The 27,767-nt window shown below is 45.1% G+C and overlaps 2 protein-coding genes across 4 annotated transcripts in view; one reads left to right on the top strand and one right to left on the bottom strand.

Moving 5' to 3' along the window:
- LOC146763185 (SMAD family member 4) overlaps window positions 1-15,621 on the top strand; it is a 70,816-nt gene extending 55,195 nt beyond the window's left edge. For 2 of the 3 annotated variants that reach the window (XM_085571073.1, XM_085571071.1), the window contains 2 exons: window positions 4,725-4,882; window positions 14,907-15,621. In XM_085571073.1, coding sequence (XP_085427199.1) covers window positions 4,725-4,882; window positions 14,907-15,041 — 293 coding nt within the window. In that variant the 3' untranslated portion in view covers window positions 15,042-15,621. The remainder of the gene's footprint in view (window positions 1-4,724; window positions 4,883-14,906) is intronic. The other variant, XM_085571074.1, reaches the window with a different exon arrangement.
- Window positions 15,622-16,889: 1,268 nt separating this feature from the next.
- On the bottom strand, window positions 16,890-27,476 carry LOC146763184 (RNA-binding E3 ubiquitin-protein ligase MEX3C-like). Its single transcript, XM_085571154.1, is given in 4 exon segments — window positions 16,890-17,517; window positions 17,519-17,887; window positions 17,889-18,069; window positions 27,260-27,476. Coding segments are annotated over 4 exon segments (1,395 nt in total).
- Window positions 27,477-27,767: the final 291 nt, after the last annotated feature.

The raw sequence follows: 27,767 nt of genomic DNA, 5'->3' as shown, positions 1-27,767 counted from the left end.
GGAAAGTATGTAACCTTCTGTCTGATTAATTGTTTATAACATGCTGTTTGTTTGGAGTCCATGAGCTTACTCCCTATTTAACTTTGTGGCTTTGCAAGGTGTTTTTCTTGGTGGATGACTGATCTGTATATGACTGCTTCACAGACAACTTTCTGTACCAGTTGCTTCTGCTTTGATTGTACCAAACTTTGGTAAAATAGTGAAAGATTACTTCCACCTGTTGGTATATTGGCCTGTACTATGGTCTGAAAGAATTCAACTTTTAAGATTAGTTTTCTTTGCAGATGTTTTGCAAGTCTCCTTAACTCTGTACCTACAGTGTAGTATTTAGATGGCCCAAAATGTTTGGAATAGAACAACAAAATAATGTCAGATGAGTTTATCAGAAACACAAAATTGCAGGCTCCATGTCAGGAGAAATCTGAGCATTGTGTGATGCAGTACAAATACTGAAATGCATTAATCTTCTCCAGCAGGTAGTTTCTGATAAGATGCTGTTTTAAGTATAAAAGGTCAAAATGAGAGAATCTCATTCTTATTTCTTAATATGCATTTAACTTAATTTTTTGTACTTTTATGACAAGGCATAAAAGGTAGTGCATAATGGATTAGAAACCCTTCAGTGGCTGCACACTGATTCTTTGAGTCTTGCATTTGTCTTTTTCTGAGAGTTGAAGAAGAGCTACAGCTACTTGATAGCCATGATGACCCCTATACATGCAGCAGGCAGGAATTGTGTCTCCTTCAGCTCTGAATGTTTCAAATTCAGCAACTATTTTTTCAGCTAGCAATCTCCTGCTTGCAATCCCGTTCCCATGTCTGGTCTGCTTAGTTCTTTCAAGGAAGTAATTACCTCTGTGTTTCTCACCCTTGATTATGTACTCCTCAAAAAACACATTGTGCTGGAATACTATGTAGTTTCACTTTGTGTACTGGTGAGCTGGGATTAACACCAGAAGGTTTAGATTGCTTTATCTGTGTTACTGTTAGTTTTGAAAGTGAGGGCATTTAAGGTTAATATGGTAGAGATGTAGGAGAGAAAAGCTTTTCTCTGGAATGGTTAATACTTAATTCTACAGGAATCCCTTGGAAGGAGGCATAACCGCTAAACAGTGGTGGTTGAAAGTGGTTGTTCCTTTCATCACTTTTCTGAACTTGATGAGAATGATGTGCTCAGAGACCTGGAGCTTCTGGCTGTGATATAAACCACTTCATTTACAGCTCTGGCCTACTGAAGACCTGAGAAGTACCCTTCTGCTTTCTAGGGAGGGACCTACACTGCAAACAAGACAATGGTCTCCCCCAGTCACCAAACAGGTCTGTTGCAGCAGTAGTCATGGAACCTGTGTCCAACTCCTGTGCCTTACCTTTGAGACCATCTTCTTGTAACACTTCTGATGACAGCATTCTCTCTGTGTGGCTCAGGAACAACTGCCTCTGTTCTTTTATTAGGAACCATTACAAAATTCATATACCAGTGTATATAGGAGGGGCTTCTGCCTGTAAACCCTTCAAATGTTATATCTTGATAGTGGTCTTTATTGAGGCATCTTTAATCTCTTCTTTGAAGAGTAAGTGCTTTAGAAAGAACCATCTCCTCAATTCACATTTTTACTCTGTTACACAGAGTGACTGGGTTTGCTGGTCACTTTAATACAACCATTTAAAGACAGCCAGTGGATCTTCATCTAAGTGGGATTCAGACTTCATTTAAGAAATCCTCTTTCCTCTCCCCCCTCCTCTCAGGCCCCATGCTAATTAACATCTGTTCTATAAAATTGTAAGATGCTTAGTTGTCAGGTATTTTTAAGGATGCAGTTTTGGAGAGGTTACCTTCTTTTGGTTTTTGAAAGACTTTGAAAGCTATGGTCTTGCCTGGTCCTGCTGATAACAGGAGTATTTCCATGACTGGTATCAGGTTTTTGAGGACCATGGCATTGTTCTTGGGACTGAGATTTGCAAGTTGCCTGTCATAGGCATGTGTGTGAACCAGCTTTGTGCTCATGCTTCTAACCTCTAATGCACTTTGGTCCTGGACAGGGAAACAAAAATGGAAAGTGCTTCTCCACCAGCCCTAGGAGCTGGATGCTGAACATCTCCTTTTATTGTGTCATTCACTTTCAAGACACTCTTCTTGATTGTGTGTTTCTCAAAATTATCTAAGGCATGTGACCGTGCTGACCCAAAGCTACTGCACATGATCCTGCTGACATCCCCAGGAACTGACTTGACTTTTCAGCAACGTGAAAGTTTCACTTGGTGAGACCTCCTGAAAGCAGAACTACTGTCAACAATAGCTCAAGAGGTTTTGACACTGTTGGCTGCTGTTGTGCCTTTTGGGTGATACATCGTTCCTAAATTTGCAGGACTTGTTTAAGTTCACCAAAACCACATAGCACTTTCTTGCTCCTGTACCTTTTTCTGTGTCTTTCTGGTGAAGTTTTGTAGCAGGATAAAATGATTCAACTGGATTGAGAGCTGTGAAGTACCCACAATCCAAAACCTGCTGTTAGAGGGGGTTTTTTGAGCATGAAAGCCTAGTTAAGCATTTCTTCTTTCAGCCATTGCCTTTTGATAAGCAGTCAAAAGAATTCCCAGTAGTTCCTTTGTAGCTTACTGTATGTTTTTAATTCAACCTAGTTTGTGGATAATATACTGTAGTTTACTTTCCTGAAATTCTGTTACAGAGTATGTTTTTGATTAAAAAAAGGTAAAGATTCTAGTCTTTGGCTTCTTTCTTTCATTCAGTGGAGAGCTTTTATCCTGTTTCTGGTCAGCTATTGGAGCTGCTAGCTGTGGTCTTGAAATGTGTTAGGGCTAGGGGAGCTTGCTGGAGCAGAGCTGTGATTCCAGAGGGTCCCTCCTCTGAGTCCCATTTCAGATACTTGGGCACAACGAGTATCAAACCCAAAGCCAAGGTCAGTTTCCAGTGTAGAAATGTCTCTGGGTGCCTGCAGGTATGCAGATACCAGTCTGCCTTAAGCTGGTGGGGCACAACAGTTCTGTGGGTGTTCATGTTAATGGAAATTGCTTCGTTTAAGCCACCAGCCAAGCTGTGTGTGGATCTCAGAGGAAGGACCAGAGATCAGAATGAGTGCCAGGTGTGGGTGAGTGATTGCCATCCCATGTTAAAAGTTGCACAGGAGCTCCACTCCACCTGCTCCTGCAGTCAGGCTGCAGAACTCTTCCCAGTAAATGAATCAAATACCAACCACCAGAAGTCATGCAATGTAGGAATAAAGCAGGAGGCAGGTGATGTGTCTAATGCTCTGTGTCTCCTCATCTCCATAAGCAGCTGCATCCCAGGGGGAGAGAAAGGGAAAAAAACATACACCGTCTTAGTTTGAAAGACAGGTGTCTGCCAAGGAAGGCAGGAACCTCCCTTGGAAATGGAAAATATGACCCCCTTCCCTCCAAATTATTATAATTTTGAAATTAAGGGGCTTTCAGGCAAAGATATTGGAAAAGGAATAACGGTTCTTTACTTATATAGGTGTATAACAAGGCAAACAAACAACAGTGGCAGCAACAACAAACAGAAACCCAGTAACAGCCTTCTCTCAGCTGTCAGGCAATTTCACCCTTGGTGTAGTTATGGTCACAGCTGGCAGGGATGCTGGTGGCTCCTGGCTGGGCAGGGCAGGTGCGATGATTCCCCCACAGCTGCAGGGGGCGCTGTGGTGCGAGCTCAGCCATCACTCCATACAATAATGGAGGACAAGCTGGTGGAAGAGATAGAAAAGGGGCTTCCTTTACAAACCCCCAGGGGCAGTCTCAATGCCCCTCCAGATGGTGAAATAGGCTGTAGCAGGAACCTCAGAAGCAGCAAGCTGGAATGGCAGAGTCAAGCAGACCCAGGGTGACAAAGTGTAGCAGAGACTCTAGGGCCATGCCAGGAGCTGCAGGGTGTCCAGATGTTAGGTTAAAATGTAGCAAGAAGCCCTGAAGCAGTGGCAGAGAGCAGCAGGGCTGGGCAGGGAATCACTCCCCTGGGTAGCTCACCAGCAATTGCTGGACCCGGGATCGGGCTGTGCAGAGGGGGCAGCCCTGTTAGGGGATGGGGTGCTCCCGGGTCCCGGCATGGCACGCACTGGCTCTGGGCTCCCAAGCAGCAGAGAAGCAGGCCAGTAACCTCCAGTTATAGTGCCAAAGGAAAAGAAAAAAAAACTGGGCAAGAAACACATGGCAACAGTATCATCAGAGGGATCGTGCCATGTGGCCACTGAGACGAATCGCCCCACTGGAAGGAAGCAATCCCCCCCTTCACCCCCAACTCTCGCAGGAATCTCAGGCTCTCACGCATCACGAGACTCAGAGAGGAGGTTGGGGGGGGGGAACAGCAACCACCATGGACACAAAACAAAAAAAACCCCAAAATGTATATGTGTAGATGTGACAGCCTGGTCAGAGAGCAAGAAAACTAGATAAGTTTTCCAGATTCGACCTGAGAGACTTTAGGGAGTTGAAGATAAACAATGATAGCTTATTGTTATAAACAACCTGCAGGTATTGTTTTCCTACTCTCTGTTTTCTTGTTTTTCTCAAAGATTGTTTATAAGAAGAGCATCTTGTTAATTAGCCAATCATGTGAAATGTATTAACTGAATGACCAAGCAAATCTATCTGGATTGGAACATCTTATAAAAGGAGCAGTTCCAAATATACAGTGTGCACATTATGCCAATCAGCCTTCTGATGAGTCTGTGTCATTTCTTACTCAATAGCGACATCTGGTGACCCCGATGTGATTTGCATCGGTCAGCCCTTTGTGGATTGCAGGACAGACGAAGGGACATCTTGGACCCCCGCTGGAACTCTGCTGGGACCCCGTGGCCCCCACGCAGCCCATCCATGTCTGGACAACCTCTGTTCTTCCGGAGAGGTAACTACCTTTCCCCACATCCTCCTGGAAAGGACTGGGATCATGGTTTTGCCCTGATAGCTTAAAAGCTTGGGTGGGAACGAATTCCCCAGCAAAGCAGACAGTCAGTACCTCTTGCTGGAGGTTGGGGGCCAGTGTTTTCACAATGGGGAGTCACCTCTCTAGGGAAGGACACATTGTTTCTGTGTGGAAGGACATTTATTGAAGTCTGTGTCAGATGAGTTGCTCTGCACTCTGCTTGCCTGGGCCAAATCTCATGACTTTCCAGTAGATATAGAGACTGCTTTTAGTCTGCAACTGTGGAAAACATTAGGCTACCAGCTCATGGAAGAAGTTGGTAATGGGGATTCCACCGTGCCTGAACTTATACCTCTATGGGGACTCCTGTCCCATGTCTTCCGAGGCCACACTCAGAGGGAAAGCGAATCAGAAATGGGGGCCTCAGAGGGTGACGATGTTGCCTCTGGGGGCATCAACACCGCGGCGGGAGGAACAGTAGGCCAGGTGACTGACGGCTTTTCTCTGGCACTGTGTGGACTGGCGGGGGACATGGGGACCCCCTGCGGAACCTATCTCTCACCTAGAGATTATGTTCCACTGAAATATCCTCATCCCTATGATTATGTGAGACTAATGTATCCTTCCACAAAACTGGCACTGCTGAGTGTGATAGCTGTGTCCTGGCCGCACCCGGGGGATGGCCCCTCCCTGTTTATGCCGCTTTCGACCCCTCTACCGCTGCTGGAGGCGCCAGAACTGTTGCTGCCATGCCCAGCGGATCAGCTTTCCCCTGCCCTGCAAAGAGTGGCTGGCAAGTCGCTGCAACAGCTGGCCCCACTCCAGCCACCGGTGATGCCCGCCTCCACTCCGTGGGATGCACCATACATGTCTGTGTTTTGGCCAGCCTTGCCTTGCCCAGGAGGACAGCCTTGCGCTGCCCCACAAGCCACTTGGCTCCGCCTGCTGGCCCCACCTTCCCCCTTCCGCAAGCCGGGAACCGACTCTTTCACAGCTGGCAGGAGCTGCTCCCGACTCAGATTCTCCCTCCCCACACTGCGGGTGAGGGCGGAACCACCTCCGTCAGCGGCAGTCACCACAGCTGGACCAGTCCCTCCGTCAGCTCACTTGTTGTCAGCCATGGAGCCTGTGCAGGTGTACTAGCCGCACTCATCATCAGCACCTGCTGACGAGCATTTGTTCCAGCCAATGTCACACCCCCCGCCAGCTTCCCCCCCCCTTTTCCATGGTGCCTACGCAGATGACAGCAACAGTGACCGCAGCACCAGTAGCATCTCTCCAATCGGTAAATCACACAACAGGAGCTGTGTTCCCTTTTGCCCCCCCCACCTTTAGTTGCAAAACAACTGCCTCCTCCTACTCCCTGCATGGCGGCTGACTTGGTTGACATAATGTCTTTTGCAGCTTTGCCATTGCAGCCCGCGCCGGTGGCAGCCACATCTGTAGCCCCCATCCGTAGCTGGGCCCCCGGCTGTGTCACCGCCGGCAGCCGGCCCCTCCACAACAAGGCTTGTAATCAGCCCCTCAGCTTCACAGTCCGCAGTCAGTCCCTCAACTTCGGAGCCTTTGTCCAACCCACCACCCCCTGCTACCTGCAGACTGTCCTCCCCATCCCTGGATGGGGACAGCAACAGCGATGAATGCCAATGGTCAGCCCCCTGGTGAGGGCATGCCCTGGAAGCAGAGTGCTGGCACCAACATCATTCCCGAGTAATCTGTGGACTTTGCCCCCCTATCGGGTGACCTTGCGCACCAAGAACCCTTGCCACTTTTGGGAAGCAGTTAAGATGCAAACTTTAGAGACTGGGAATTGGAACCTGCTAGAAAGGGTGGGAATGCCATGCTGTGAAGCTGACACCACACCAGATCCGGGGGAAGGTGATGCTGTTGAGTCAGGGATGGACGAAATGACTCCATGGTTCAGAAGGCTAAAAGAGCATTTATTAAGAAGTAGCAAGTGCTTTTATAGTCTGACTCACTAAGGTGAAATATGATTGGTCTCAAAGTAAAAACCTTTCACTCTATTGGTGAACTATGAACATAACTATAAACAACATGAACAGGAAGAGATAATTGTTTGAATTCTTTCTCCTAACTTTCCCAGGCCAAAGCCTGAGAGAATTCTCTGTGTTCTCTCTTTGACTGAACTGACAGCCTCCACAGGAAGGGGCCACAGATGTCAGTCAAACAGTTAATCCAGCATCTGTGGAGGATACACAGGTAGTTCAGGAAGACAATGTTCCACCACAAAGAGTGATTCAAGCTTTTCCTGTGTATAAAGCTGTTCCAAATACGGTACAAGCTGACAGGCATGATGTGATTGCCTGGAGGGTGGTCCAGGATTTGCAAGATAAGGTTGTAAAATATGGCCTTGGCTCTGCACAAGTTATGCAGGTTCTTAGAATGCTAAACACAGACCCTCTTGCTCCATTTGATATTAAACATACAGCTCAAATATTGTTCCAGCTTGTGCAATTTAGGGTTTTTCTGGACAACTGGAGGCAGGTTGCTGAAAGGATTGCAGCAGACAACAGGCAATTGCCTCAGGGAGATCCTAGGTTTTACGTGGGAGTGGACATTCTCCTCGGAGAATAGGCCTTTTCCAATCCTGATCTTCAGGCTACCTGGGACCCTGCCGTTCTTGAGCAGAGTCAAAGGGTAGGATTTAATGCATTGATAAGAACTATAGAAATGGCCTCTCCCAAGCCACGATATGTGACAATAACTCAAGGGGCAGATTAACCCTTTCTGCCATTTGTTGAGAAACTTGCAGCAGCCCTGGAGAAACAGGTTGAGGATGATATCTTGAGGCAGGTTTTATGCAAGCAGTTAGCTTGGGACAACGCAAACAGTGATTGCCGGAAGATCATAGATGCTCTTCCAGGTGACCCAATGCTAACAGACATGGTCCATGCATGTGCCAAACTAGATGCTGTAGACCACAAAGTGTCTTCTCTGACAGTTGCTTTACATCCAGGCCAGAAATCCTCAGGGGGCAGATAACAGAAAAAAGGCAAAAATAAGGGCAAGAAGAAGCAGGGAACACACAGGCAAACAGGACCAAATACAAAATTCTTGTGATCTAGGTGCCTAAGGGCAGGTCATTATGCAACCCAATGTAAGTCTAAATATCATGCCAATGGCCAGCCTTTGGCAGGCCCGGGAAACAGGAGGATGAGCACACAGGGGAACTGTGCTCTGACGCAAGTGATTCCTCAGGGCATGGCACTGGCACAGGCCTGCTCAGCCAGTTCAGGGGCAGCACCCACGGCTCTGCCGGGGTGGATGTACATACTGCAACTGCAGTCATCTTAGAATCCTGTTGTGAACATAAGGTTCCTTTGAATGTGTTCGGACCTTTGGGACAAGGACTGAGCGCACTGCTTGTGGGAAGATCTACTGTCACCCACCAAGGAATCTTTGTTTACCCAGGTGACATTGACTCTGGTTTTTCGGGTCAAATTTGTGCTACGGTTTCTACACCCACTCCCCTGTCACTATTCCGGCAGGGACTCGGATTGCTCAACTTATGGCTTTTCAGTCATGTATCCCCAGGACTGGCAGCTTTGAATCCATAGGACTCCCACAAGTCATCTGATCGGCAGATAATTCTGCTCAGCGACCCCAGATGATGTCTACCCTGACACTATTGAGTGCCTGACTGATGAAGACCTGGCTTTGAGGTTTGATTGACACAGGGGCAGATGTGACAGTCATCTCCTTCTCTGCATGGCCTCCTATGTGGCCTTTGGCTTCCATAGGGTCAGCCATCGAAGGGTTGGGGAGTGCAGCGCAGAACTTTGTAAACCAACAGTCTGTGCTGATCAGAAACATGGATGGGCAGACAGCTGCAGTTCAGCCCTATGTCACTGCAGCTCAAATGAATCTCTGTGGGTGCGATGTATTGGCAGCCTGGGGGGTACAAATTGGGATGGATTTTTAATTTGGCCCACTGTGCTAAAGGGCACAAAATATCCTACACTGCCTTTATGGTGGCTAGTGGACAGACCTATTTGGATACACAAGTGGCCCCTGACAAAAGAAAAATTGGTCACTCTTTGTGAATTGGTTCAGGAACAATTGAAACAGGGACACATTGAGCCTTCTCCTAGTCCCTAGAATACTCCTGTCTTTGTGATAAAGAAAAAAATCTGGGAAATGGATGCTGTTACAGGACCTCCAAAAAATTAATGCAGTGATGGAAAGTATGGGGGCACTGCAGCCTGGTATGCTCTCACCCACCATGCTCCCCACAGGATGGGAAATTTTGATCATTGATTTGAAGGATTGTTTTTTCACAATTCCTTTGCATCCTGATGACAAACCAAAGTTGGCCTTCACAGTGCCTTCAATCAATGCCGAACCTGTGCAGAGATATCAATGGAAAGTTTTGCCACAGGGCTGTTGCAATAGCCCGACTATTTGTCAGTAGCATGTGGCTCAAACCTTCTTCAGAGTCCGCAAGTAGTTTCCTGACATATGTTGTTATCATTACATGGACAACATCCTGGTGGCAGCACCCACCCAGGATGAGTTACTGAGGATACAGCCTCAGCTGTTCACTGCTCTGCATTCTTATGGACTGTAGGTGGCTCCGGAGAAGGTTCAACAGCATCCTTCTTGGAAATATCTGGGAGTCATCTGAACTATTCAGCATCAGGAGGTGCAATTCTCGGATTCTATTAAGACCTTGAATGATGCTCAGAAATTGATGGGTGTCGTCAGTTGGTTGAGTCCTTACTTGGAACTAACTGAAAAACAATTGTCCCCGCTGTATGATACTCTAAAGGGGGACCCTGACCTGAGATCACCTTGGAAATTGAGTCCTGAGGCGCAATGAGCACTGGGGGAGGTCCAAAGGGCTGTTTCTACTTGTCAGGTTCATCGAGTAGACCTTTCCATTGGTATCACTGTCTTCATTACTGATCCCAATTTTTATCCTACAGGTATCATTGGCCAATGGAGTGACAAATGGTCTGATCCTTTGCACATCTTGGAATGGGTCTTCTTGCCCCATCAACCAAAAAAACACCCACACTATTTTAACTGATCGCTCATTTGATAATCAAATGCCGTCAACGGTGTTTGCAATTAATGGCAGCTGATCCCGCACCAATCATTCTTCCAGTAGAACGGGTAGACTTTGAATGGAGCTTTGCTAACAGTGCTCCTTTGCAAAATGCGCTGCAAAAATTTTCAGGTCAGATTGCCTATCATCTGCCCAGTCACAAGTTATTGCAGTTTGCAAAACAACCAATCTGTTGTTGCGGCCAAAAAGCATCCGGGTGCCAGTGCAAGGACCCACCGTCTCCACTGATGGTTCCAGGAAAACAGGGAAAGCCATTGTTACTTGGAAGGATGAATCTAGATGGCAAATGTTGGAGGGCCATGAGTCAGGCTTGGCCCAACTGGTTGAGTTAAAGGCCATTGCCATGGCATTCCAGAAATTTTCTCAGGTGCCTCTGAACTTGGTTCTAGTAAACACGGTGTCCAACTGGTGGGAAGAATAATGCGCAGAACTCCATGATATCAGAAGGCTAATTAATTACTTTATTAAACTATATTATACTATAACTATATTACACTATAATCCACTAACAAGAACTATCACTAACTAGCAAAACCCGTGACTGTCTCTGACAAGAGTACTGACACAGCTGTGACCTAATTGGTCAATTAATCCAAAACACCATCACTAGAATCCAATCAAGCAATCACCTTGGGTAAACAATCTCCATAACACATTCCACATGTGCACAAACACAGGAGCAGCAATTGAGATAAGAATTGTTTTGATTCTCTTTTCCCTGCTTTTCTCACAGCTTCTCTCAGTAGAAATCTTGAGAAAGCTAAGTCTCTCTCTGTTCAGAGGACATGTGAATACCACACTTGGTCACTGATTCTGTCTATGTTGCAGACATAACCAAGTGTTTGGATTGTTCACTTCTGAAAGAAGTCAATAACACAGTTTTGTTTCAGTTATTGAGAACCTTGTGGAGTGCAATTCAGGCCCGAGTTAATTCGTATTACATCTTGCACATTCGGAGTCACACCAAGTTGCCAGGTTTCATAACAGAAGGTAATGACAGGGCTGACAGGTTGGCTAACCCTGTGTGGGTAGCGCTTCAGCCTGACAAGATTGCGCAAGACAAAGCATCGCATAATTTTTCCATCAAAGTGCACAAACCCTGCAGAAACAATTTCACTTGACGCCAGCTGAGGCTTGTGCCATTGTCAGTTCTTGCACTGACTGTCATGGACTTGCTGCACCTTTACCAGCAGGGATGAACCCCACAGGCCTAAAGGCCTTGCAGCTTTGGCAAACAGATGTTACTCATATTACCGAATTTGGCCAACTTAAGTATGTGCACATGTCTATTGACACCTTCTCCTCTGCCATGTGGGCATCTGCTCACACTGGAGAAAATGGTCGCGACGTGATTGCCAATTGGAGGATGACTTTTGCAGTCTTGGGAATACCTTCTTCAGTGAAAACTGATAATGGCCCCACCTATGTCTTGCAGAAGACGTGGCAGTTTTTACGCTTATGGGGAGTGTCACACAAACTTGATATCCTGCACTCTCCAACAGGCCAAGCCATTGTTGAATTCACTCATGGTACCTTAAAGCTTGTTCTGAACAAACAAAAAAGGGGAATACCTGGAGAAACCCCATACAGCCGATTAAAAAAAGCTCTATATACAATGAGTCATCTTACAGTGCCACAGAATTCAGAGAATCCTGTCATTCTAAATAATTTTCTCTCTCTGCATTCTTCAGGTGAGATGCATCTGCCTTGAGCAAAAGTCTGGATATGGGACATAACCACTAATAAGTGGGAAGGCCCGTGTAACCTTATCACTTGGGGCCACAGGTGTCACTGTCAAGGCAGGACGGGAATGAGAGAACTGATTCAGAAGGCTGTTGAGAGTAAAACTCCCGTTTATTCAAAATACACTGCTCTGCAAGGACCAAATCCAGTGGTTCTGAAGTGAAAACAACCCACCACCATTGGTGCAGAGTGCTTGACGCACAGTGATAGAACTTAACTATAAACAATGTGAAAAACAAGAGAGATAAAGAAGTATTTACATTCTTTCCCAGGCCTCTGCCTGGCTAGAAACTCTCAGTTTCTTTCTTTGACTGAATCTGAGACCCACACGTGGGTATGCATGTGTTTCCACAGATAGGTGAGTATGATGGGTACACGCGAGGTGTGTCTGCCCTGATTTGCAACACCAAAAACAGAATGTGGCCAACAGGCAACCTCCAAACAATGATCAAGATGACAACCATCAATCAGATGGCCCCTCCATGAGTAGGGAATGAACATTCTATCCTTTCCTTGTTTCTGGAAAAGGACTGTTGACAAGTTAAGACTGTCAGTTCTTTGAACAAACTAACAATATGTTGTTACTATATTAGACTTAGTAGTGATATTGTATTAGAATAGGTAACTGGTGTTAAGATTATTAGTGTATTTCTTGTAAGAGGAAATCACAAGATTTGATCTCTCTGACCATTTCAAAATGTCATCCAATTGAGGTTCTGACTGATAACTAGCAACTACTAGAGGAACCTCTGGAACAGTGTTTTGTTCTCCTTTCTGCAAGGGGCCCCACAGAGGATTACAAACACCACCTCCTCCTTTAAACAAAAAGGGGGACATGTGGATGTGACAGCCTGATCAGAGAGCGAGAAAACTAGATAAGTTTTCCCAGAATTGACCTGAGAGACTTTAGGGAGTTGAAGATAAACAATGATAGCTTATTATTATAAGCAACCTGCAGGTGTTGTTTTCCTACTCTCTGTTTTCTTGTTTTTCTCAAAGATTGTTTATAAGAAGAGCATCTTGTTAATTAGCCAATCAGGTGAAATGTATTAACTGAATGACCAATCAAATCTACCTCAATTGGAACATCTTATAAAAAGGAGCAGTTCCAAATATACAATGTGCACATTATGCCAATCAGCCTTCTGATGAGTCTGTGTCATTTCTTACTCAATAGCAACAGATATGGGATTAAAAAAAGATCCCTAAGACACCAACCCTCTGAACTCCAGTGATTTATGAGCATGAGGCAAGGTGAAAATTCCTTCTTTCTCCATTGCAGATCTGGTGCCCTGTTTGAGCAGGAATGGGTACAACAGAATGCCTCAGTGCCCACCCACTCTGGGTCTGGGGCTTCATGGGTAGCTGTGGCAGGCTGGAGGGCATGGATACATAAGTTGTGTATCTTACAGTACTACACTAATAACTGAAATGTGAAAGATAATACTTCCCCTCCACTCCTGAACAGCTTCCTATATATACAGAAACATCAAATCCTCAAATTCTCTGTAGCCAAGATGTTCCTGCTTAGTTGCAGTCCCTCCATAAGACACCTTAAAGCAGTTTTAGCTCCATACTTCTCCAGAGAGCTTTTCAGATGCTGCCTCCTGGTACTTAGCAACTATTTTGTAACTGGTGGCTGGTCATTGTTGTGGCCAAGGTAAAAGCATTGGATAGCATACTGGTATTTGCCTTTAGAGCACTGAGAAACTATATACCAGCACATGATGCGCATTTAAACCCTCTGGTACAAACACATAACTGTAGGCATAGAATAAATCCATATCAAAAAGCTAAAGCTGGCTCAAAATGTCTCAGTCTGAACATCTCTGTGCTGCCCCAGGGGCTGAAGGACAGTCCCATGTCAGACCCCTGCCCATGCTGTTGCTATTTGCATGTCCATGGGGGTACTAGAGTGACCCAAGGGACACAAGACTGGGTTTGCCACAGGGTTATGGCTATGCACCAGGGGGTTCTGTAGCTGCCTTGGGGCATCTGGGGTAGGTGTCCACTAGTGCTCCATCTTCTACATCTGAAAACATGGCAGAGGGGGGAGGGCAGCTTTGGGAGCATCCTACAGATGGTGTAGGTCATGTCTCCTTTTGGTCACATTCTTCATAGATATAGGATGCCAGCAGATGGGGACACCCTGGGGCAGACTGGCAGTTCGGGTTGATTTTGTTGAGTAAGGGTGAAGCATTATCTTGAAGTAAATGCAGCCAAAACGGTGCAAAGCAGCATGGCCATGCTCAGAGCAGGGAAGCTGCATGTCCAGCACGAGGATGGCAGGTTTGGGTGCTGCAGTGAAGCTGCCTCTGGGTGTAGTGACATGACTAAGGACACATAGTATGGTGGTAGCAGAGGTGGGAATGGCTGCTGTGGGTAGGGATCCATGGGGACACCTGGGCAGCTGGTGTCAGCAGCAGGAAGAAGGGATGCACCACTGACATGCCACTCAAGTTAGCACAGGTTGAGGGAGCAGACCCCAAGTGGGGAGCAGGCATGGAGCATCCCAATAACAAGCAGTAGGATAAGTCTCATGTTGTGCCAGGGGCAGTTTAAACTGGAGATTAGAAAAAATTTCTTCCCTGAAAGGGTGGTCAGGCATTGGAACAGGCTCCCCAGAGTAGTAATGGAGTCACCATCCCTGGAAGGATTTAAAAAGCATATAGATGTGTCACTTGGAGACATGATTTAGGGGTAGACTTGGCAGTGCTGAGTTAACAATTGGATTCTGATTTCAGAGGTCTTTTCCAACCTATGTGACTATATGGTCTATATTTCTTTTCCCCTTTGACTTATGGACAGAGAATGGTTTAGATTGGAAAAGACCTTTAAGACCATTGAGTCAAACCATTGACCCAGCCCTGCCAAGTCCACTGCTAAACAATGTCACACCCTGGGGCAGGTACCTGCCAGCCTCAATATTATGGATTTCCTACAGTTACTGGTGCAGCTCATTTGCCCAAAAGCCATTTGTTTTCTTAGCAACAATCTGCACTCTCCCCTCAGCTACTTCAGCTCATTTTGCATGCATTTTTTTTAAACTTTAACCCAGCAGCTTATGGAAACTCTTTCCTGCAACTTTGGGAAAAATTGGGCCAAGGGTATTTTGGGAGAAAAAAACCCACCAACAAAAACCCCACAAACCCCCTCAATTTTTGTTTATACCAGGTAAACTTCTTTCAGGAGTGGAGCCCTGCAGCACTGGAATGGGATCCCACCAGCCTGAGCCCTGCACATGAAATACTAAGCACCAGGAATGCCCCTGGTTGGGTGGGGGACATCAGCCAGCCCCAGCCTGCCTAAGCTGTTCCAGGTGACAACCATGAAGAGAGCAAAACATTCAAGTTAATGGAAACAAGTCTTTATTAAGTAACTTTTAATATCAGAAAAATAAAACTCTTATAATTCTCTTTACAACAAATATATATCAGTGCTGTGGCCATCATAATTTAAAGGCCCTTTATCATAAAATATATAATTTTTAAACTTTACCAAAATTGAATTTATAATCCCTATGACCTCCCTACATATACATAACAAAGAGTGTAATAAAATTAGCAAATACTAAGCTAGATCAATAGTTTATCAGTTTATTCTTAGTTTGTGGTTTATAGAAGTGGTACACACACCTTATGTCTGTTGATTCCTTGGCTTATTAGTTGCAGTGTACAATGCAATAAAACAAAATACACAGTGAACATTTGTTCATATCTACAAGACTGTAGCTAAAGATCAGATTTTAATACTGACATGTAACTATCCTACAAGCAATTATAGTATTAAAGTTATGCACTACATAATATGCCTTCAAGGCAACTCCTAGTTGTAAACTTTTATACAAAATGTAACTCTTCAAGTGGAAATAAAAATAAAATTTTCTGCATATTTACTAGTTTAATACACTTTTTTTTTTTTTTTGTAACACTGAGAAAAATATTGTCTTGGGAAAATACTGCTTTAAAAAAGAAAAAATATATCAGAACTCTACTTTTGTGTCCTTTTTTTGTTTGTTTTTGCTGTTTAAATATATGTCAGCACAGATTTGAGAATGTAATGAGGATGAAAAAGCTAGAAACATCCACAGGTTGAAATGTAAGAAGCTCATTCAAGAGACTTTTTTTGTTTTGGAAAGACAATTTTGAAATGAAGTAAACTGATTACAGGGCCACTGTCACAGCTGCTGTCATGAATAATACAAGGGCATTTACACAACTCCCCCTTTTTCTTTTTTCATACTAAAAATATATATCTATGTGTAAGACATGAATTTAACATAAAAATGCTTCACATTTTGAACTATATACTCTCTAAAAAGGTAAAGAACAGCTTGATGAGACTAATGAACAGAATGTCAGCATCATCACTCTAAGTCAAAGTATGTGCATCCCAAAGCCCTTACTGTAACTGGATGAAGCCAGCCAGACTTTTTCCACATTACACTAACAAAAGCAGTGGGTAGGAATTCACAAATTGAGACATTCCTGATCCTCTGGACATATTGCCCTTATCAAGGACAAAATGGAGGTGCATCTGGCAGCTTCTTTCTTCCCACCTGTTTGTTATTTATTATCTGAACCTGCCAAATAATACAATCCTTTTCAATAAATCAAACTATGCTTTAAAAGATATTTGCAATGCTGAAGAATTAGGCATAAGTTGTCACATAAAGCAAAAAATATTTCCTCAAAACTGGTAGAAGATAGCATTGGAAGTGTTGTTTGATATATTGATAATACCACACATCCTCCATAGCAGACAAGTACTTTTGCATTTAGGCAACAAGGTTCATTGCTGCCATCTCACAGAAGCCAAACAACTAACAGAGATCCTTTAGAAAAGCCTGGAAAAATTGAGGGTTTTTTTCAGTTGTGTATTTTATGAAAAATTGCCCTCACTGTGCCATAACATTATACCAGATGTATCTCTGCTAAACATGCCATCTGCTTACACTGGACCAGACAGAGACCACTTAAGTTTAGTGTTACCATAGCAGCCTTTTGAGAAAGTAAAAATTTATTAATAACTTCAGCCTAATCCCAAGGAAATCCAACAGTCAGAATTCATTAGAAAGTTTACTAGAGGGTACCATTACATCCATGCCTTTAAGTCTTTAAAAGTCCACATATAATAATATCCCCATAATATCTCTATTTAAGAGTGAATTTGAATTGCCTAAGTAACAGCTGTCTGGCAAACAGGACAGAATGGGACTTCCTTTTCACAGATTTTGTTGGCACATTCCAGGCAGAAGTGATTGTGACCACAGGGGACCAGGGCTGCAACAACTTGGTTCTCGAAGCACATCATGCAGTCGAGCTTCTGTCTCGACTCAGGGGGTGAGCTGGACGTGGAGCCACCATTAGAAGATGAATAGCTGTTGGTGCCATTGGAGAATGCAGGGATGTAGATAGAAAGGTCTACTTGGTGGCCAGTGCTAGGTGGGTCACTATTCGCTCTCCCAGCCAGCAGGTGATCCAGGCTTTCTGGAAATGTGGGTGACAGGCAAGGAGTAGATGGCTCTCTCCCTCGGCATTGAGGCTTGGTATTAATAGCAGGGTCACTACCAAAGCCAGGGAGAGGGTTTACATATTCAAAAGGAGTCCAAATGGTTTGGGAAGGCATTGATAAGGAGTCATACACAGGAGAGTCAACCGCGAGGTCTTCCGTGCCCACTGAAGGCAACGTTTCTCCAAACCAAAAGTTGCTTGTGATAAATGGATTTGTTGGGCTGAAGTCAGGCAATCTATTGCTTCCAAAACAGGAATCTGTGGGACTACTTAGAAATCATTCTGGTGCAACTAAGAGGGACAGGATTAGAGGCAAGCCATGCAGACCTGAGTGTGCCTCCTTCAAAACTCACATTTGTACCATTGTAGTGGAAATCATTCTCTTTATTCAGCTTGATGTAGTTCCCAGTACGCATGGCTATATGCATCTCTATCTCCTCACGTGCACAGTTGACATTTTCAGGCATTCCTGTGACTTCGAAGACTCGCTCCTTGTCCCTGATGGGGGTGACTATGTAGGTATGGGTCTGCTGTTGAATTCTTTTGATTGTAGCTCCTTTTGGTCCAACCACCAGCCCAACTACACGGTAAGGCACCCTGACTTGGACTGTCATCTGACCTGGCAGGTTAGGGGTACATGGCAGGCCCACTCTTGTTGTGTGATGCTCTGATCATGGAGAAGTCTTCAGCAGCTGAGAGAATTTCCATTTTAGTCATGACTACATCCTCCTTTCGCCCAGTGACAACAAAGATGGGTTCTTCTCCACAAACAGGGGTCTTAATGTAAGTATTTGTCTTGGCCCTTAGTGCTTTTATTTTGCAACCTGTTTAAAGGAAACATATACAAGTTTAGCAAGACATCCAAGTTTAGAAATCCACAAGAAAGCCATCTAACCTGTTTGAGAGTTTCAAGAAACCATAGGGTGAAACCAGAAGCAGCTGTTTGCATCTCTGCAAGCCACATCAGCAAAACCAGTAACAACTAATACCTATTACTTCCAAACATGCCTCTGATAATTATAGCCACAAACTATTTTAGCAATGTTTCTTCGGCTGGTTTAGCCCAGCAACTCTTCAATTGCTATTAGGTGGTGAATAAACATGAATGACTTTTTCCTCCGTCAACCACCTTTGTGATTATCCCATACATACTGGTAGGTTTAATGTTTTTTCCATTGATTTGGTATACTTCAGTTATTTCTAAGATCCTGCAAAAGGAGTAAAGGTTCACACACAAGTTTGCTGATATATTAGCCTTCCACAAACAAGCATGGCCTTGTCATGGTTTGACAAGACAGGGGTCTGTGAAGGAGGGCAAAAGCCTCCTGTGTAATGGAGAAGGTAAACCCCCTCCCTCCGAATTACTAGGATTTTTAAATTAAAAGGCTCTCAGGCAAAGATATGGGAATGGGAGTAACAATTCTTTACTAGGAGAAAACTAGATAACAATTTAAAAAGGCAAATGCAATTGGTACAAACAAAACTAGTGATAAAGTCCACAAGCTGAGGATTTGGGGTGTTGGTAGCAGTCCGGTTGAAATGATAGCTGATCTTCTTGCAGTGGTTGATGAATTGCAGTTGAAGTGGTGATCTTTAGAAGGGTATAGTTTTCTCTGAAGATCTGGTGGCAGTTGGGCCGGTCTTCCTCTGTGCCGGGGCCTCCTCCGAGTGCCGCCGCCGCCACCTCACCGCGCTCCGGCCACTTCTCTCGGGAGTCCTGCCGAAGGAGCTGCTTCTCTGGCAACCCCGCAAAGAGAGAGAGCTCCTCTGTCTCCCAAGAGGTACCCCTTTATACAATAAAAGAACGCTTGGCTTCCCCCTCTGGGTGGAGCATCTCACAATGGGATGGTGTTACATTACCAGCCCTGCAGTGAGTCAGTCAATGGCCCATTAACAAACCATTACCTCTTCGGAGCAAACCATTGTTCTTGGAAGAGATAACAAACCTGCCCAACCTCCAACAGATGGCAAATAGAATACAAGCTTATCTTACAAACCAGGACACTACATCACACTGCCCCAGACCTGCCACGGCAAGCGCTACGTGCTCACCATGGGAGAAGCCACCACAGGATGGTTGGAAACCTATCCTGTACTTCATGCTACGGCCCGCAACACCATTCTGGGCCTTGAGAAGCAGGTTCTTTGGAGGCATGGTACCCCTGAGAGGATTGAGTCAGACAATGGGACTCATTTCAAGAACAGCCTTATCAACACTTGGGCTAGGGAACATGGTATTGAGTGGGTGTACCATATTCCCTACCATGCACCAGCTGCAGGAAAGGTGGAGAGGTACAATGGACTGTTAAAAACCACCTTGAAAGCACTGGGTGGTGGAACTTTCAAGAACTGGGAGCAGAATCTGGCAAAAGCCACCTGGTTAGTTAACACCCGTGGCTCTACCAGTCGATTGGGCCCTGCCCAATCTCAGTTTTTGCATATAGTAGATGGAGACAAAGTCCCAGTAGTGCATGTCAGAGGTTTGTTAGGGAAGACAGTGTGGATCAATTCTGCCTCAAGTACAGACAAACCCATTCGTGGGATTGTCTTTGCTCAGGGACCAGGTTGCACATGGTGGATAATGCAGAAAGATGGAAGAACACTATGTGTACCTCAGGGAGATCTGATTGTTGGGTGAGAACTGTGTGTAAATATCACTGTTTGCTGAATATTACTGCCATTGTCTGTGTATAGCTGTATATTGGATGTATAATGTATGTGTTTGTAGGGTTTGAATATATATATTAGTTTTAGTAGTAAGCTGACGTTATGGGGATAAGGGGTGGTATGTCCTAGGTTGACTGTATGATGCCTTTATCCTCAATCGTCTGCCCTGTTCATGTTGAATAATAAGTTCTACACCTTTAAGACTTGTTCCAGGAGGGAAAGAGTGGGGGGAGGAAGCTCGGAGTTTGTTTTCAAAAACTGCACTCACTCCTCCACATTCCTGCTCCTGGACTGAGTTGTCTGCGTACAGACGAACAATGAGACGGAGCTCTCCTTTGTTTTTTTTTTCCTAGTCTAGTTAGTTTAGCTAGCTGAGGCAAAGTTCCCTGGACTGTGTTTTTTTTCCTTTTCTCTGGACCTGCTCTGGACTGCACACCAGGAGAGCAACAGCAGCAGCACCGGTGGCCCAGCGGGCCGGGCCTGGGCCGTGGCATTTCCAGTGCCGGAGGGACTGAGCAGAGACTGAGTGAGCCCAGCTGCGACCTGAGGGATCTTTCTGAGATTGTCTCTCTTGGAGTGGCAAGTTTTGTTGTTTAATATTGTCTAAGTTTGCTAGTTTAATAAACAGGTTTTTTCCACTTTTCTCCAAAGAGGTATCTTTCCCGAACTGGTTGGGGGAGGGGCCAATTGAATCTGCTTTCCTGAAAGAACCCTTTTGGGGTTCTTTCCCCAAATTTGCCCTGAACCAGGACAGTCACTCAGTGCAAGAGAGACTGCACGAGTGTGTTTGTTCAGCCAACACCGCATCCGATCCAACTGAGTCAAGGCTACCCCTGATGCTGTGTGTGGTGAGAATATTGCAGCCACAATTCTCTGAGTCTTGTTCCATGTATAAACACTATCATCATACTTTGGATCATATTTTTTAATATTTCTTTTCCCTCTACATTTTTCTCTCTCAAGATTGTCAAATCGGGTGTTAGCAATGAAAGTTTTCCAGTGCTGCATGGACCGCCTGTGACATTTGCAGGGATAGCAGGCCAAATCCTGTCCCCACAAATGAAAAAGATTCCTTGTGGCAATTGCACTGAAACTTGGTGGGGTGCTCTGTTTGACACTTTGGCGTAATTACACCAAGAAGAGGCATTTCTATAAATGAAATGGTTTATGGTGACATCTATCATTTTGTTCTTTGTTTGCATCACTCCTGAAATGCCAAATTCTATACAAAAATTCATTGTCACCGAACCAAGAATTTCCAATTCCTGAGGTTCAAAAGGAGCCACCGGGAGAAATTGTGTCCAAACCTCCCATCCGTCCACAGGATTCGAAATGACCTGTGAAACCTTTGGAGGGATGTTCTTTGGAATTGGCCATTCAATCACTGGCAAGCTCACCAGACACGTTGAAAACTGTTTTTTCAATCTTGAATGTGTCAAGCAGATGGTGTCCAAACCTGCTGCATTGGCCAAAGTTTCCCAAACATTTTCTTTTGGTTGAACCATAGGCAAATCTGCTGAATTACCCAAGGCAATGGAATTGCCTAAGGCAATTGACAACAGAATGAAACACAAAAACAACATTTTGACTTTGCAATGCTATGGCACCCAAGTCCCGAAATTCTTGATTGAAGAGATGTTCATGGATGTCTGCTCATGTCTGCATGTTTGCCTCTTTGCTTTCAGATTCAGTGTCTGCTTGCATCTGAGTCTGATAGGGTTTCACGTATCTCACCAAAACCCACTTCGGTCCTCGACCTGTGGAGACAAAAGCAAAATCCTTGCCCCAAGTTATTAATTTGAAAGGCCCTTCAATTTGCCCCGATTCTGGATTTTTGATCAAAACTAAAGGATTGTCCCTTAGTTTTGCCTGTGTACTGTTTGAAAAATGCCTGAAAATTAGTGGAGTAGGCTCTGAAAATGAGCCATTTAGAAAATTCAGCATGTACAAAGCCTTGTTCAACCACATGTGAGGCGTTGCCTCTGCATCCCCCCTTTTTTCTTTATCCAAAAGGGATTTCAGGGTGTGATATGTTCTTTCAATGATTGCTTGACCTGTGGTAGAGTGGGGAATACCAAAAGTGTGTCTGACTCCCCATTTTTTCAAAAACTTGTCAAGCACCTTTCCTATATAAGTTGGACCATTGTGTGTTTTTATTTCTTGAGGCACTCCCAATGATGCAAATGCTTGTAAAAAATGTCGACAGGCATGTTGTGTGGTTTCTCTTGGGTGCAATGATGCAAAAATTGCTCCCGAAAAGTATCAACTGAGACATGAACATTATTGAGCTTCCCAAAAGATGGGTATTTTGTGACGTCAGTTTGCCACAACTGGAGGCTTTGCAATTCTCTTGGATTGACAACTCCCGTAGATGCAGGTGGTTGCACAAACTGACAGTCTGGACAAGCACTAATGATTTCCCTTCCTTGGCTTTTGGAAATATGAAAGGATTCCATCAGTGCTCATGCATTCTGATGAAAAAATGCATGGCTCAATTTTGCTTACTCAAAAATGTCTGGCAAAGTCTGTGAAATGGGCATAGTTAGTTTGTCTGCATGAGCATTTCCTTCTGCCAAAAACCCTGGAAGAGAGGAATGTGCTCTGATGTGGGCCACAAAGTGTTTATGTTTTCTGTTCTCTAGTAATGTTTTCATGCATAGTAAATATGAATATAAAATGTCATTGTTTGTCTCTCTCAAAAGTGAACCTTCCAGTCTTTTAACTACATTCACAACATAAACTGAATCTGTGATCAAATTGAAGGGTTGCTGAAATATTTCAAAAACTCTGGTCACTGCTGCCAATTCTACAATTTGTGGTGAACCCTGCACAATTTTTATGTTTGATTCCCATTTCTCTGTATTTGAGTTTTGACACGACTGATTTGTGAGTTTTTCCTGAACCATCAGTAAACACAGTTATTGCATCCAATGGTTCCTCACTTATTTTTGGCTATGGGTATTTTGTGGCGTCAGTTTGCCACAACTGGAGGCTTTGCAGTCCTCTCAAGGGTTTTCTGTGCTTCTGGTGTGAGAGTCCTGGGAGATTTAATATTGTTGTCTCCTCTTAAAAGTTTGAACAGCGATTCAAGATCGTCATTCGTTATTCCTAAAATTGGCCTCATCCAGTTGATCTCTCCTAGAAGTTGTTGCAAATCCTGTAGGTTGTTGATCTCTGAATTAATTTCTATGTTTTGTGGTCTGATGGTCTGCTCCGTGATCTTCCATCCCAAGTATTTCCATGGTGCAATTTCCTGAATTTTTGAAGTGCTAATTTCCAGTCCTGCCTTTTGCACTTCTGCAACCACACAGTCATGAACCTTTTGTAGTTCCTGTTGCGTTGGTGCTGCAATGAGCAAATCATCCATATAATGAATGATTTTTGTTCCTGGATATTTTTCTCATGCTGGAGACAAAGCTCAAGCCACGTACTATTGGCAAATGCTTGGCAAGTTTTTGAGGCCTTGTGGAAGAACAGTCCAATGGTATCTTTGCAGAGGGTCCTGTCTATTGATGCTTGGGACGGAGAATGCAAGTTGAGGAGCATCATCTGGATGGAGTGGAATGCTGAAAAAACAATCTTTGAGATCAATGACCACAAGCGGCCAATCTCTTGGAATCATTGAGAGAGAGGGAAGTCCCAACTGAAGTGGTCCCATCTCCTCAAGGACTTTGTTGATTTTCCTGATGTCATGAAGCAATCTCCATTAGCCTGAAGCCTTTTTGCGAATGACGAACACTGGAGAGTTCCAGGGGCTGTTAGTCGGCTTGATGTGTCCCTTTTCAAGTTGTTCTTTGACTAAGTTTTTCAGAGCACTCAATTTCTTTTGCTCAAGGGGCCACTGATCCACCCAGACAGGACTGTCTGTCTTCCAGGTCAGTTTCAGAGTGGTGAGCACCGCAGTGACTCCAACTAAAAATCCACTTCCAGTTTCATGCCCCATTGTGCCAAGAGGTCTCTTCCCCAAACTGTGATGGGCTTTTCCTCAACAAAAGGATGAATGATTGCTGTTTTCCCTCCTGGTCCTGAGACGACAACTGCATTTGCACTCTGCAGACATACGGCACTTCCTCCTACACCTAAGAGAGAACCCAAGGGTGAAATTAACTTCCATTCCTGATGCCAAAATATATATCTGATATCACTGTAACATCAGCCCCTATGTCAAGGATCCCTTGGATGATGATTGATTTTTCACCATAGGTCAATTGACAGGCAATTATGGGTTGATCTTGACCTATGTGCTTCACCCAGGAAACATGAACTTCCACATGGTCGCCAGAAGGAAAGTCTTGATAATCAAACACTAGCATAACTTGTTCTGCTGCATGAGGTGGTAAAGCAATAGCTTTAGCTATTGGGGTATTTTCTGGAACGATCAATGGTGGTCAAAGAGGCTTAGCTAAAACTGTCAGCTCTTCGTTGAGATTTGCTGAGATTATCGAAGGATAAATGATGAGTCCAAGGATACTGCTTCTATCTTTGCCTATTATTAAAAAGTCTTGTCTCTTTGATGCGGTTCCAGTGACACCTGTGAGTATCATTGCATGATTTTCATCCATGAAGCATGTAATTTTGGAAGTGCCCAGGACATGCTGGGCTCCTGGTGGCAATAACTCTGGATCACTGGGGATCCTGCTGATTGACCTGCTGATGGAATCTGCTTGACACTCTCCAATAGTTGTCCTGTTTGTGGAATCTGAGTCTGAGCCATCGCCGTAACTTGTGTCATCACGCTCTTCTTTGAGTTTCCCAGATGAGGTAAAAGTCTTCTGTCTATGTCTGTTTGGGAATAGCATTCACTTGCAAGGTGCTTTCCTCTTCTGCATCTTTGACAAATGTCTGTTGACTGCCCAGTCTTTGCAAGTTTTGGGCAATTTCTCTTGAAATGTCCATGGGCCCCACACTTGTAGCACTGTCCCTCTGATTTACTTTTCTTTTGAAGTGTTGAGAGAACCTCTTTGAAGTTCTCATTTTGTGCCTGGATGATTTTTCCCATTTCTTCTCCAATGATGGACGCAACATGTTGAGGTGCTACAATCTTGTTGCACACTTCCACCATCACCGCCAGAGAGGTTTGGCCTGGCATTGCGTTGAGGACTCGTCTGCATTCTGGGTTGGTGTTTGCAAATGCAAGGCTTTGGAGCAAGTGTGGTTTCACTGCCTCCTCAGTCACTTGTCTGTCCACTGCTTGTGTGAGGCGGTCAGTGAATGAGGAAAAAGGTTCAGAAGGACCTTGCTTAATGTCTGTATAAATGGTATCCTGAATTCCTGCCGGTGCAATCTGTATGACTGCTCTTCTTGTGGCTTCTTTGATGTCGCTCTGCACCTCTCGTAGAAGTCGTGCTGCTTGTTGAGCTGGATTATCATCTGGAGGATCACCTGCCAATTGTGCCACGATGAGACCTGCATTTGGTCCGCCCTGGTATCTGGTTCTCAGCTCACCAAGAGCTCTTCTCCATTTTGTGTCCCACACGATAGTTTGTGAATCAGTGAGAATCATCAAAATGAGGGATCTGATATCATATGGTATCATATAATATATATTAAAAGTACTTTTTAGCTGTTGTTTGAAATATGAAGATTCAAGACCATTATCTCTTATCACTTTGATCAGGTGTTTGACAACCTCATGTTCCAATCGTTCCTATCTTGGATTTTGTCTCTGTGCATCATAGTTCACAGGCATAGCAATGTCCCTTATACGAGTCATATGGAAATCCTTCTCTTTAAATGCCTTTTTCCAGATTTCCATCCAATCTGTCATTGGAAGTGATCTAGGTATTTGTAATTCCTTAAATATCTGGTTGAAAAATGAAGTTAACTGTTGTTCTTGCTGTGGTACAGCAACCTGTTTCATCCTGGGATCTGCTGGCATCAATTCAAAATATGTTGACAATTGTGATGTTTTCCTTGATCTTAGATGAGGAGCAGTAGGAAGATCTGCAGCTGAAGGAAAAGCATTGCTGCTTTGTATTGGATGAAAAGTCTGTGAAAGTTGGGTCACCAAATCTGAACGAGACTTCAGGGCTGAATCAATATAATGTAAAAGAAGCTGTCTCACTACATCACCCGATATCAGACTTGACAGGTCCAGACGAGACTTCAGACCTGCATCAATATATTGCAAAGAAACTGTCTCACAGCATCCCTTGATTTCCGGGTTGACTGTCTCTGGCGATATGAGCCAACAGTTCTTGACGCTGAAACCATCTATGATAGAATACATTCTGAAGCAGTTATGTGTATGATGTCATCCTGTTGCTGCTCTTCAGTGGGACTGTCTTGAGCCTCATCATTTTCAGAAGCTGACGATTGTTCCATTTCCTGCAGAGGACACACTTTTTCTGAAGTAGTTTTTCTTTTGTAAGAAATCGGAAAATACTGTTGTAATATTTGTTGCTATGTTGCAGTCCAGCCACTGGGTGGCGCTGTTGGACGCCGCCTTGCTGCCTCCCGTGGCAACCGGGACTGGGTGGTACTTTGAGACACGTCTCTGCCTACACCATGCCTCGTCTTTGCCCGCGACGTCACTGGGGTGTGGAAAGGAACGCCCCCATTGTGGCCACGCCCCGCCTCTGCTCGTTCCGGTGTAACCGCGCCCTCGGGAACGCTTTTCTCCTCCCCATCTCTGGCGCTCACGTGGCCTCAATCCCATTCTGGGTCCGCCCCCCCTTCTTCCTCCTTGGGACTGACCACCCCGGGTCCCGTGGCCACATCCCGCCCCTCCAGGGCTTCCAGTGCATCAACGAGACAAGACAGTATTTTCCCCGCATCTTTTTCCCAGTCTGACATCGTCAACACGCACCCACAGTCCGTTGCTGGTGCTCCAGCCATGTCCGCGCGTCCCGCGCCCCTCGGCTCTGCATGACTCGGTCTTCCCACCCCCCTCCGCCTGCCTCGGGCGATTGGTCAGTGCCTGCCGCCACAGTATCCCTCGCGCAAGTATCCCCCGCGCGCACCTCTGCATCCGTCAGCACAGACGCCGCTTCACCAACCCCAATGGTCTCTCCTGCCATCTCTGCTATTCTCGGGTTTCCACGACTCCCTGAGAGGCTGTTCTCGCCCTTCCCTCGCGACCCTCGCTGCCATGGAGCTCAGTTCCACCCCTGCTGTTTCCAACGCTGTTTACCTTTGTCTCTCCCCCCCTCCCCCGCCGCCTTCCCACCCGTATCCCTGGGAAAGGAGGTGTGCGGGGTTCTGGCTGAGAGGTAGGATTTGCCATTGGTCTCTGTGACTCAGCCGAACACGCCTCGAAAGATGCAAAATCCCAATCCTCTAATTCGCTGGGAAATATACCAAATTTTAGCTTTCCTGGTATTAACTGGGGTGTTCGAGGAGACTCACTGGTTGATGATACCCCCTGCACCTCTTTGATTGGTGTCAGGTCCTGCTCCCCCCCTGAATTTTCAGGGCTGTCTGCCGCCTGCAGTCCGCAGAGTGGTGCCTGCCCCCCCTCTTTGGTGGGCGTATCCCCCGTCTGCCGTTTGCAAGACGGAATTCTTCCCATCCTCCTGGTGGGAGTAAGTCCCGCGGGTTTTCTGTTTGAAATTGCTTTTAGCATGGTTCTTGCTGGAGCGAGGAGTTTCACAGCTCTTTTGTCTTTTTGTGGTGCCAAATGATATAATTGTATATTAACATTCTGCCAAAATCCTGGCTCAAAAATCACATGGGTCTCAGTTTATGGGTAATAAGAACAGACCCATTGCAAAAGATCTTTGAGTTCCCTGTCGGCTAAGGCCACAGGATAAGTGGTCGCCACATTCCTTAGAGTGGATAAGATATTAAATTGGTCCTGGGAACAAGCCCCCCCCATGTTCTTAATTTTGACCGGTCTCACCAATAGCTGCGTCAT

The sequence above is a fragment of the Lonchura striata genome, chromosome W (assembly GCF_050655825.1).
Source record: "Lonchura striata isolate lonStrDom1 chromosome W, ASM5065582v1, whole genome shotgun sequence".
In the NCBI taxonomy this organism is placed as follows: Eukaryota; Metazoa; Chordata; class Aves; order Passeriformes; family Estrildidae; genus Lonchura; species Lonchura striata.
This window is presented reverse-complemented; position numbering and strand designations above follow the sequence as displayed.